The sequence below is a fragment of the Bos taurus genome, chromosome 8 (genome assembly GCF_002263795.3).
Source record: "Bos taurus isolate L1 Dominette 01449 registration number 42190680 breed Hereford chromosome 8, ARS-UCD2.0, whole genome shotgun sequence".
Lineage (NCBI taxonomy): Eukaryota > Metazoa > Chordata > Mammalia > Artiodactyla > Bovidae > Bos > Bos taurus.
The window spans coordinates 40,351,651-40,364,850 of NC_037335.1; the positions used below are offsets into that span (position 1 = coordinate 40,351,651).

The 13,200-nt window shown below is 38.6% G+C and overlaps 1 protein-coding gene across 4 annotated transcripts in view; it reads left to right on the forward strand.

Moving 5' to 3' along the window:
- Window positions 1-13,200, forward strand: part of GLIS3 (GLIS family zinc finger 3) — a 504,978-nt gene that overhangs the window by 158,658 nt on the left and 333,120 nt on the right. For 3 of the 4 annotated variants that reach the window (XM_002689612.6, XM_024996131.2, XM_059889439.1), the window contains one exon: window positions 9,853-10,060. The exons of the other annotated variant lie outside the window; for it this stretch is intronic. In XM_002689612.6, the coding sequence (XP_002689658.4) occupies window positions 9,930-10,060 (131 nt within the window). In that variant the 5' untranslated portion in view covers window positions 9,853-9,929. The remainder of the gene's footprint in view (window positions 1-9,852; window positions 10,061-13,200) is intronic. 4 annotated transcript variants of the gene reach the window in all.

Below are 13,200 nucleotides of genomic sequence, written 5' to 3' on the forward strand. Positions count from 1 at the left end.
AACTTGATAGATTCAAGCTGAACTCCAGGGGGCAAAGTGGTGGGACATTGCCACAATTCATGGGAATCTTAATTAATCTGGATTAGGACTTAATCTATTTATTATCTGGTAATGAGTAATTAATTTCAAACTGGAGTTACAAAAATGACCTTTATATGACCTCCTCCTTTTAATTTTTAAAATTTATTTATTTTTCCTCCTCTTTATTTTATTTTTTAATTTAAATTTATTTATTTTAATTGGAGGCTAATTACTTTACACTATTGTATTGGTTTTGCCATACATCAACATGAATCCGCCACAGGCATACACATGTTCCCCATCCTGAATCCCCCTCCCACCTCCCTCCCCATACCATCCTTCCGGGTCATCCCTGTGCACCAGCCCCAAGCATCCTGTATCGAACCTGGACTGGCAATTCGTTTCTTATATGATATTATACATGTTTCCATGACATTCCCCCAAATCATCCCACCCTCTCCCTCTCCCACAGAGTCCAAAAGACTGTTCTATACATCTGTGTCTCTTTTACTGTCTTGCATACAGGGTTGTCATTACCATCTTTCTAAATTCCATATATATGCGTTAGTATACTGTATTGATGTTTTTCTTTCTGGCTTACTTCACTCTGTGTAATAGGCTCCAGTTTCATCCACCTCATTAGAACTGATTCAAATGTATTCTTTTTAATGGCTGAGTAATACTCCATTGTGTATATGTACCACCGCTTTCTTACCCATTCATCTGCTGATGGACATCTAGGTTGCTTCCATGTCCTGGCTATTATAAACAGTGCTGCGATGAACATTGGGGTACACATGTCTCTTTCAATTCTGGTTTCCTCGGTGTGTATGCCCAGCAGTGGGATTGCTGGATCATAAGGCAGTTCTATTTCCAGTTTTTTAAGGAATCTCCACACTGTTCTCCATAGTGGCTGTACTAGTTTGCATTCCCACCAACAGTGTAAGAGGGTTCCCTTTTCTCCACACCTTCTCCAGCATTTATTGCTTGTAGACTTTTGGATCGCAGCCATTCTGACTGGTGTGCAGTGGTAACCTCATTGTGGTTTTGATTTGCACTTCTCTGATAATGAGCAATGTTGAGCATCTTTTCATGTGTTTGTTAGCCATCTGTATGTCTTCTTTGGAGAAATGTCTATTTAGTTCTTTGGCCCATTTTTTGATTGGGTCGTTTATTTTTCTGGAATTGAGCTGCAGGAGTTGCTTGTATATTTTTGAGATTAGTTGTTTGTCAGTTGCTTCATTTGCTATTATTTTCTCCCATTCTGAAAGCTGTCTTTTCACCTTGCTAATAGTTTCCTTTGTTGTGCAGAAGCTTTTAATTTTAATTAGGTCCCATTTGTTTATTTTTGCTTTTATTTCCAATATTCTGGGAGGTGGGTCATAAAGGATCCTGCTGTGATTTATGTCGGAGAGTGTTTTGCCTATGTTCTCCTCTAGGAGTTTTGTAGTTTCTGGTCTTACATTTAGATCTTTAATCCATTTTGAGTTTATTTTTGTGTATGTGACTTCCCTGGTGGCTCAGATGGTTAAGCGTCTGTCTACAATGCGGGAGACCTGAGTTCGATCCCTGGGTTGGGAAGATCCCCTGGAGAAGGAAATGGCAATCCACTCCAGTACTATTGCCTGGAAAATCCCATGGACAGAAGAGCCTGTTAGGCTACAGTCCATGGGGTTGCAAAGAGTCGGACACGACTGAGCAACTTCATTTTCATGGTGTTAGAAAGTGTTCTGCTGCTGCTGCTAAGTCGCTTCAGGCGTGTCCGACTCTGTGCAACCCCATAGACGGCAGCCCACTAGGCTCCCCCGTCCCTGGGATTCTCCAGGCAAGAACACTGGAGTGGGTTGCCATAGTGTTCTAGTTTCATTCTTTTACAAGTGGTTGACCAGTTTTCCCAGCATCACTTGTTAAAGAGATTGTCTTTTCTCTGTTGTATATTCTTGCCTCCTTTGTCAAAGATAAGGTGTCCATAGGTGTGTGGATTTATCTCTGGGCTTTCTATTTTGTTTCATTGATCTATATTTCTGTCTTTGTGCCAGTACCATGCTGTCTTGATGACTGTGACTTTATAGTAGAGCCTGAAGTTAGGCAGGTTGATTCCTCCAGTTTATTTATTTTTTAATTGATGAATAATTGTTTTACCATGTTATGTTGTTTTCTGCCATACAACAATGGGAATCAGCCATAATTATGTGTATTGCCTCCCTCCTGGCTCCCATCCCACCCCTCTAGGTCATCACAGAGCACCAGGCTGGGCTCCCTGTGTTATACAGCAGCTTCCCACTAACTGGCTGCTTTACAGATGATAGTTTAAACTTTATCTCCTAAATCTTTTATCAACCAATTATAGTATATAATATATTATATAATATGATATATTATATATAATATATAAATACAATATATAATTATATTATATATTATATATATATAATATATAATCTCTTAACTTGCTTCCCTAACCATTGCTTTCTTATGCTGTCATTTATCACCATGTGGGCTTCTCCTCATTGTTTGTCCAGCTTGTCTTTAATGTACTCTTCCATCCTTTATCCTCATCTCCACCAGATTAATCGTGGCTGAGCTTGGCTTCTACTGAGATGCACCACTATCTGTAGCACAGGGCTCCAGGTGCATGTCAGCAGGCCAAATACAGCACAGCATCTGGCTTAGCTGGTTTGAAGTGAAGCCTATGAATTTGCATTTTTGAAAAACTTCCCTGGTGACACTAATGTGCAGCCAGGTTTGGTGCCATTCAGTTCAGTTCAGTTCAGTCTCTCAGTCATGTACGACTCTTTGCAACCCCATGAATCTCAGCACACCAGTCCTCCCTGTCCATTACCAACTCCCGGAGTTCACTCAGACTCATGTCTATTGAGTCGGTGATGCCATCCAGCCATCTCATCCTCTGTCGTCCCCTTCTCCGCCTACCCCCAATCCCTCCCAGCATCAGAGTCTTTTCCAATGAGTCAACCCTTTGCATGAGGTGGCCAAAGTACTGGAGTTTCAGCTTTAGCATCATTCCTTCCAAAGAAAGCCAGGGCTGATCTCCTTCAGAATGGACTGGTTGGATCTCCTTGGAGTCCAAGGGACTCTCAAGAGTCTTCTGCAACACCACAGTTCAAAAGCATCAATTCTTCGGCACTCAGCTTTTTTCATAGTTGAACTCTCACAACCATACATGACCACTGGAAAAACTATAGCCTTGACTAGATGGACCTTTGTTGGCAAAGTGATATCTCTGCTTTTGAATATGCTATCTAGGTTGGTCAAAACTTTCCTTCCAAGGATTAAGCATCTTTTAATTTCATGGCTGCAGTCACCATCTGCAGTGATTTTGGAGCCCCCCAAAATAAAGCCTGACACTGTTATCACTGTTTCCCCATCTATTTCCCATGAAGTAATGCCATTGGTGAATACATAATGTCCAGTTGTTAATTCAGGCCCACCAACCTGACTCCACAAGTCCTCTATTTTCTCCCTTTTTTCTGGTGAGATCCCCTTCTTGCAGGCAACTCTGATTTCTCATTTCCTTAATACATGCCATGCCTCCTCCCTGCTGTTTCCATGTGTGCACCTTACTATCTCCTCATTCATGTGCTCATTTGTCTTTCAGTTTTAGCTTATTGTTTTCTAAAGAGTGTGCTTTTAGTATGCTACTCTTGGGTGAGTCATAGGGGAAAAAAAGCACCCTAAACAAATATATTTTGTATATTATTTGCTCCCCTCAGAGATTTATTATATGCATTTACATTTTATAATGGCTCTGAGAAGACCTGTAATAAAGGGATATGGTTAATTAGAGTTTCCCAAAGTTATTTGACTGTGGATTTGTCCATGACCTCACATAATTTGTTATCGTTGAAAACCTTTGGACTTCCTAAAAGACGTGCTTTTTTGGTTAAGATTGTTCTTCAGTGAATTATCCAGTACGTAGAGATTTCCCCCTTTTCTGAACTCCTGTCTCTGTACTTCAGTTTCATGCTTTATTCTTGTAGTCAAGTATCATTATCTGGTTGTTCCTAGGTGAGTACGTCTTATCTCTACGGAGTTATTAGCACCATGGAGGCAGGATGTTCTACTCAGTAGTCCTTTCGTCTCATAAGTTTTGTGCAGTTTTGACTGTAACATACACTAAATTTAAATGTGTTGTTCCTGAATAAGGAAGCTAGCAATTTCATTCTGATTCTCTTCTTTTGGTGTTCTTAGCCATTTGCCCATGCTTTACTAATATTTCAGAGTAACACATTACTACCACTTCATGAACACATGTGAGTACGTACATGTGTTCATGAAAGTTGTCACTGCTATATCTCTGCAGTAAAACATTACAAATTTGATAAAACACTGTATAATAAGCCTAGTATGTTTAGTATGCAAGAATTTATCTCTAGTTCCAGGGAGGAGTATGAATGAAAGCTGGGGAGAGTCTAAGAGTAAGATAAGATGGGAGTGAGGAAAGGCCTGAAGTGTGCAGTCCATCGGAGGGGGATATGTCAAGTGGAAGGTCTTGGGTTGGGAAGTATCAGCATGCAGTCCTTAGTCATTCAAGAAAAGAGGTGCTAGAAATAACAGAAAGGTACCATAAATGAGTTCTTTAATAAAATATAACTAACATTTATAATGCATAAGTCCCAGACCCTATATATATATTACCTATATTAGATCACTTAATCCTCAAAACAACTCCTTGGGGTAAGTAATAGTAGTATTAACTCCATTTAGAGCTCAGAACACTGAGGCACAGAAAGCTTGAGTAAGTTGCCCAAGGTCACACGGCCATTCAGTGGTGGAGCTAGCGTACAGATCCATGCTTTTAATTATTGTGCTGTTTGCTGTTACCTCTCTCCTCTTTTATTTCTCCGATTTTCTACTTTTCCAACAACCTACAGCTCCCTAGTGTCTACTGATTTACCATTCCTTTCTTGAAGATCCACTTCTGCAAAATATTTCTTTGAAATTCATGATCCTGGATTGGAAAACAATTTCTCTAAAGGTTATTATTGGATAATTAGTAATATTTGAATATAAATGGTGCATTAAATACTAGTACTATATCATTGCTAAATGTCTTAGTTTGATGATTGTGTTATGGTTACATATTTTGGGGTGAAGGGCATAATAAAACAATAATAGGCTTATATATAGTGAGAGATGGACGATGGTTAGATAGATCAACAGATGGAATTTATCAACTGATAAATTAGATAGAAGATTCATGCACTGTTCTTAGAGCTATTCTGTAGATTTGAAATGTTTTATAATGAAAGACTGGGAAGAAAACTCTGATCCTTAAAGATGGTAAAGTTATGATAATATATACTAACCCTTTCAATCCTCATAGAGCCCTATGTATTAGGGCTATTACTATTACTACTATTACTTTCCTCGGGACCTTACAGGATACTGAAGCACAGAGACTTTTAAGTACCTTGCTCAGTGTCACACAGCCAGTGGATGGGTGAGACAGACTGAAATCTTGGTATGCTTTATTTCTGTTTCCAAAACACTCTGCATATGTGTTGGGTTGAACCATATAGAAATTGCTCTTATTTGATCATGTTTGACCTGTAAAGAAAGACATTTCATATGACCCAACCTGGGAGCAGGGCTGTCTTTTATAGAATGGCTGTTTTGGTGTTCCTCTTCATTGGCCACTCTTGGAATCTTGATGGGACTCTTGATGGGACTCTTGTCTGTCTTGCTCACCATTGTCTCCAGGGACTGCCCAGCTCATGGTTGGCATTTGATTAGTCAGTTGAATGAACAATAAAAACCACAAAAAGAACTGATTACTTTTCCTTACTACCTCTCATATATATGTGTCATTTATGTTCCCCCAATATCTGTGTCATTTTTAGAGGAACCAGTGAATAAACATAGATCCATTCTGAAAGATGCAGCCTCAGCAGGGGTAGTTGCAACATAGTCAGCTATTTGACTTCAAGAGAACTCTTTTAACTAATGAAGATGTTAATTAAAAACACGGCCTTGCTAAGATGACCTCTCAGTTCAGGAAATGCAAATCATTTGTACTTCCCACCAACATGCAGCGATTTTGGCTAGGATGTATGTGGTACTTAGAATGCCATCCACTCTAATCCTTATTTGAGCAGTAAACGCATTTTTAAAAAACGTGTACAGTCTCTAAAAATAAGCAGTATTTAAAAATGAAAACCAGCACACAAGTAGTTGGCACATCTGGTAGTCAGAAAAGTTCTATGGTTTGTTTTCAGGGAATGACAAGCCAAGGAACGTTCAGACTTGGCCAGTTGAAAACTTTTCTTCTATCTGTGATGACACCTGGTTTTAAAAAAAATTGGCTCCAGGCTCAAAGCAGAAAGAACATTGGAAATGGGTAAAGAATTAAATAGTATCATTTACTTGTATCTTGTTTTATGCAGGGAATTACAAAGAACTGTTTTCTTCTTACTTCAAGAAAGAATGCAGGGAAAAAAGTGATGACAGGCATGAACAATAATAACAACAGCTGCAACAAAAATCACAACCAACATCAATTCAGTACCTACTATGTGCTAGGCAATGTGTGGAGTCCTTTGTGTGTATAATTAATACTAGATGCACAACAACCTTATGAAGTAGTGTTCCATTTCCATTTTACAAATGAGAAGACATAGACATAGAGATAAACACACATATTTAAGTAATTTGTCCGAGTCACACAACCATCCTGGGTTTTGGGTTCCCAAGCAGGCTGTCTCCAGAGCCCAAACTACAATACACTAGACAATTGTGAGCAACTTGGAGGTATTCATTCTGTCCAGAATTATGAAAAAAATTGAAGTTAGATGCTTGCATTGAGCACAGTGGTTCTTGGTCAAAGTATTACTTGTCTCCACGTGTGAGAGTGATGATGCCATTTTCCAGAACATTCTTGAAGCTGCTCCACAAATATAATATGTTTCTAAGAAATTTAGCTTCATGGACACTGAATGTAATACCTGTCAGAAGTTGTCACTCCTCTATGGTTAGATACAGCTCAAGTTGACTAGTGAATTCAGGAGTAGGAGGTGTTATTGTGAAAATGATGGAGACACTGGGGAGGGGAGGACTAATGTTTCTTTATTACAGTCAGAGAAAAAGTACTATGAATGTGAGAATCCAGGGTATAGGGTTACCAGGGCAGCCTTGACCACTGTCAAATTCTAGCCTAGGAAGATGGATTTATAATTACTACTTCCACAGTTTCATTTTCCATCCATACCTCTCATTAGGCACACTGTGGAGAAATATCAAAGGACTGACTTAGTTGGAGTCTGTTTTTGAAAAATGGCACGGTTTTAAACAAGAAGACCAGGAAGACTTTAGTGGAAATAATGTCTCAGTATTTAATATCATATATTAAAATCTTTTATTTTCATTCTTTCTTAGCTTCATTGACAGACTTTATTGTGTACTGTACAGGCCTTAGGCTAGGTGCTAAAGAAGCAGTGATATCTCAAGCAAGAGCTTTGTCTCTAAAAAGCAATCAAGTATAAATGGATGACAGTCATGTAAACATTTCAGTTCCCTGAAGGTGCTGAGGCAAATTTGTTCTAAAAGACTGTGGGGGAACGAAAAGAAGAATTGATTAGATTTGCCCAGCTGGTAGTGTGTGAAGGGAGTCATAGGGAAGATGATCCTTGAAGAGAGAGGCTGATCACTAGGTAGACAAATTAGGGTAAGGCTGTACCTAGCAGAGAGAAAAGTGTGAGCAAGAGAAGCGTAAAAATAATTTTTTCAGCAATCTTATTGGTATTTATTCTAAGCTGTGCATTATTTTCACATCAGAGTATCTGTGAAATAGAAACACCATGTACCAGTTTGATGTTTTTACTGATATATGAAATAATGGTATGACTTATATGGCATCTAAGATTTGATGAAATGATGTATTAATATGCTTCGGCACCAAATAGCATTTCTTGGGTATGCTGTCCCAGCTGCTAATATGTCTTTGTTTTAGAGGTAGATATTAATACCTTTTTATTGTGAAGGAAACAGGCATGAAATGAGTGAGTTCCTTAAATATATGACACTGAATTGGACAGAATACCTGACATCTAATATTGCTTTTAGTAGCAGTGGCTGGTAGGGATGGAACCTGGGATGGAATTCAAGTGTCTTATATACTGGACATTGCCTTTTTCCAAGGTAAAAAGGGAGTTTGAAAATCAAATTGCATGTAGCTTGTTGGAATTTAAAAATATATTAAGCTTATGATCATTGCACAAAAATGTACCCACTCTCTTGGTATCAAGATGAAACCCTGATGGTACAGTGTTATATGAACTATGAAAATAGAGAGACTATCTATGGCTGATGTTTCAAGGCACAAGAAGATGCGTCAGATATAAGCAGCAGGGAGAGGGGTAGGTTCCGGTTTGTGTATCTGGAAAAAATTAGGAGATGTTTCTGTAGGATCTTGAAAAGTATCCAAGGAAGGAACAAAGCATCCAGCACCTAAACTTAAACACACAGGTGCCTTGAAAATGCACTCTCATAGAATTTGTTTCTGCTCTGTCAGTAAATCCCTGTGTGACCTTGGGCAAGTCAGTTACCACTTGGATTTTAGCTTCCCAGAGGCCTGGACTGGAGAAGGCTTCCTGCTTGCTAAAGATGCTGAGACTCTCCTAGCACTTTGGAGATGTGAGTTCATTGATGAGAGTGTTAGTGATTATGCTAAGGTCTTGTTTATCCTTAGTTTTGTGGGCTCTTGGAAGAGAATGTTACAAAAGATGGAAAAGTCTTTTTTTTTTTTGCTATTAATTTTTAAAAAGACAAAATAAAATATTATATTCTCTAAAGCTAAGTAAGGAAGGTTACTGTGATGCTTTTCTACTACTTTGATCCCAAATATATCAATGGGAAAGATGAGGAATTTGGTGAGAAAACTTTAGAGCCTAATTTGCCAGAAAACCTAGGATCATATTTCTTTTCATTTACCAGAAATGGGAACTGAGACTTGACCAAGTAGTTTGCAAAAAATGTTTGAAAAAGTATATCCATGTAAAAAGAATGTCTAGAATGATTCAATGACTATTATTATTTTTTTTAAATGAGTCATGGCAGTGTTTACCTTTCTCCTCTTTGCTTTTCACTTTTCCGTAACGGCACAGATTCTTGAGGGTTTCTTTCTTTTTTTTTTTCTTTCCCTTCTGGTTATGTAGCAAATTTTTACTACATTCAAAGATTGTTGCTAATGAAATGAAAAATCTATGTCAAATTTGGTTAACATACTACTTTTAAAATAATGTTTTAAGGCTGTCTCATCCTGATTTTTTAAAAAATTGGGTATATGTCCAATGGCAATATATCAGGGTGAAGAGGAAAAATAAAGATTGGAGAGACACAGCCAGACTATATCCTTTTAAAGAGGCTTTTTGGAAGGCCAGACTTGAATGAAGTGAACCAGTTAAACAAGTTTTTGTCAGTAGTGTCAACTTTCCTTGCTGGGCAATTTAAGATGTTAACTATTTTGGAAAATACATGGTTTGATATAAGTAATCCCACCTACTTACCACCTTAACCCTTTAGGTAAAGAGATGATAAAATATGATTCTTAATATAACTGGACACTTGAATGTAGAAGGAGCAAAATGTAAGCATATTTTGTATGAGTGGTGATTATAGAAGGGTTTCTATTGTAGCATTATGGATTTTTCATTGGAATTACAGAAAGCTTTTTGGTATCACTAATACTGAAAAAAAAAAAAAGATGATCTAAGGACTGTCTTTAAAGATGAGTCCTGATGTAAGTTTGCACATATGTGTATTTACTGATTTCTGATGTAAGGGACATGGAAGCTAACCTGATTCATTTGTTTTTAGGGGCTCTTGGCTTTGGGCCTCAGTGCAAGTCCATTGGAAAAGGCAGCTGCAACAATCTAGTGGTCACCAGCAGTCCCATGATGGTTCAGCGACTGGGACCCATTTCACCTCCAGCAAGCCAGGTCTCTACAGCATGCAACCAGATCAGTCCTAGCTTACAGAGGGCAATGAATGCAGCCAACCTGAATATACCTCCTTCAGATACCAGGTCTCAAATTACTTTTTTTTCCCCCTTCTTATGTTATAATCACACCCATGAGTGTTTTCCCTTTTCTTCCTGAACACGTGCCCACACAACACACATACAGACACACTCATTCTCTCTCTCACTCACTCAAGCAGCTCTTTTACTTTGAGCTTTGTAGGGGAAGGTGTATAAAAACTGTGTGTGCCATAATACCATCTTAACTGGGAAGAATGATTTAGTACTTTCTGTCATAACGTGTGAGTGAAATTAATGCCAACCTTGAGATTTTGGGGCCTCAGTGACTAAATGTGTGCATGTTAAGTCGCTTCAGTCATGTCCTACTCTTTGCGACCCTATGGACTGTAGCCCGCCAGGCTCCTCTGTCCATGGATTCTCCAGGCAAGAATACTGGAGTGGGTTGCCATGCCCTCCTCCAGGGGATCTTCCCCACCCAGGGACTGAACCTGCATTCTCTTACGTTTCCTACATTAGCAGGTGGGTTCCTTACCACAGCACTACCTGAGAAGCCCCAGTGACTAAATAAATACCAGTATATTAATATTTTGATTCCTGGTAAAGGTCACATCATGGCCTGGAAAGATAAGATGTTCCATGTACATCTGTCTTAGCTGCTCGTTTTTCAGTGTTCATGTTGCAGTGTCCTAAGGTTGCTTTACAGTCTGTTTTGTCTGTCCATCCACCCATTCACTTGTCTAACCAAGTATTTTAAATACCTATGTTCTGCATAATACAATAGTCGAAGTTTAGGGAGATAGTTGAAAAGTTAAAGATAGAAATTGTGACTTTTCAGACTTTATGATGTATCTGGGAAGACGTACTCTCATGTGTGAGTTACATAACATTTCAACACAATGCCTGATTAGGTGCTGAAATAAGTAGGTTCAATAAATGCCATATATCTATCTCATGGGAGATAATTAAATAGGGAAATTATCTCAGACAGATTTTTATAGCTCTCAAGGTTGATATTACAGGCTACATAAAACCAAAATACTCTGCAATGTGTAAGGTCTATTTCTATGTTTGAAATGAATTATTTCATCTTTTACAAGTAGTCTTCTTGGAGAAATACAATCCAAAGTTTTTGCCTGCGTCCTGGATCTGCTGTAACTGTGATTTTGCAAAGGAATTGGACCTCTGTTCTGTGGACCTCTGTACCCTTCTTTGGGAACTGGAATCTGCTGAGATGCCTTGCAGTTCTGGGTTCTATTTCTTCCTCTTCTTCCTCCCCTTCCATCTTCTTTTCTTCTTCTTTCTCCCTCTTGTGTCTCTGCACTGTCCTAGCTGCTTCAAGACTCTGAAATCACAGTTCCTGGATGATTTTTTATGCCAATTTTTTTAATGAGATGGGAATGTGTTTTTTCACCTGAGATTTTTGTGTGTGTGATGGAAAGCTGCTTCTGTCATTTTCCTGTTGATGATTATGCCTTGAGGGACTCTTCAGACTTGCTGAGTATTGCATGTAAAATTAACTGTACTCATGGGGTAGGTGTCATTGGGAAGTCTTCAGCTTCCTGTCTGTGGCAAGTCCAGTCCATGCCTTGAAGGCAGAAAGTCATAATTAATGGAGAAACTAAAGGTAGGCAGGGCACAGGCTGCTCCAACCATGCATGTATCTAGTGCAGTCCTTTCATGGGTCGAGCAGGGAAGGGTCATTATCTCAGTGTTCTCTAGCATATTTGATTCCTTAGCATAAATTTTTATACTTAAAAGACAACATCTTAGAGATGCATTAACATATGTTTTAACTATGTATTCTGTGAGTCCTTCTATGGAAATAATTTTTTTGCAGGATGAGCAAAGAAACAGGAGTTGGGAAAGAGCTTGGTAAAATATCAAATTCACTTTTAGCAATTTGGAAAGGTTGCATTTGTTTGTGATACTTAAACTGGTTTGTGTATTCCATAAGAGGAGAGAGAGGATAGGAGGCAACAGTTAAACCTGAAGGCACTTTGCTATCTAGAGATAAAGATAGGATGGAGAGAGCATCAGCTTTGTGTTTTATCTATTGGGAGCATGCCCAAGGGTGGGGGCGGGGTGGCGAGGAGGAGGAATTGGGATGGTGAGGCTGGGTAGAAGTTTAAACTGTTCAATCTGAGTGATGATTGTCCTATAAAAAACTGCCAAGTTTATTACTGTTTTTCCTGATTATCTATGTAATTCTTACTAATTGTAGAAGATGTGGAAAACTGTGGACAAGCACCAGACAGTATATGATAGTCATCCTGAATCCCATCACTCACAGGCAACCATGGGTGAAATTTTGACATATATCCTTCTTCTTGTTGTTTAGTCACTAAGTCGTGTCCAACTCTTTTTCGACCCCATGGACTGTAGCCCACCAGGCTCCTCTGTCCATGGGATTTTCCAGACAAGAATACTGGAGCGGGTTGCCATTTCTTTCTCCAGGTGATCTTCCTGACCCAGAGATGGAACCTGCAGCTCCTGCATTGCAGGCGGATTCTGTTGAGCCACCAGTAGGCAAACATATACATCATAGTGACCCACACAGTATTATATTTATTTTTTTCAGTTAATAAATACCAATTTCCTTTGTCATAATCTTTTGTGGTTAAAAAAAATCTTTATCATCATATAATGACTTCTTCCTGCCCAAGATTCCATTTTATTAAAAAGTATATAAATAAAGCTCTAATTTTTATCAGTCTTTTTTAACTGGGCATTTGTTTCCGTTTATTTCAGTATTATAAGTAATACTTTACTGGATCAATTTTGTAACTCTTTCGTTGCACATCTCTTTTTCATGACATATATATGTATATATATGTATACATATAGATATATAGTCATTTTCTTGTGCCGCTTTTTGAGGAATTCCTTGTTGTATTTCTTTTGAGCCGTTTGGCTTGGTCATCACACCTCTTATGGCCCCAGTAGAGTTACTGAGCTCTTGCTTCACCAGCCACCCTAACCTATTTCACTGATGATTTCTTAAGTTTTTCATATTGCTTTCATTTTGTTTGAGTTATATTTCTTTCACATATAGCTTCAAATTAACTGGTCCCAGGAAATAATATGCTTAGGATTAGATGAACATCCAGAAATGGAGATTTCTCTCAGTATGGTGATAGAACCACAGCTCTTTGTCACTTTCTTCCCCATAGGCCTGGTGTGGGTAG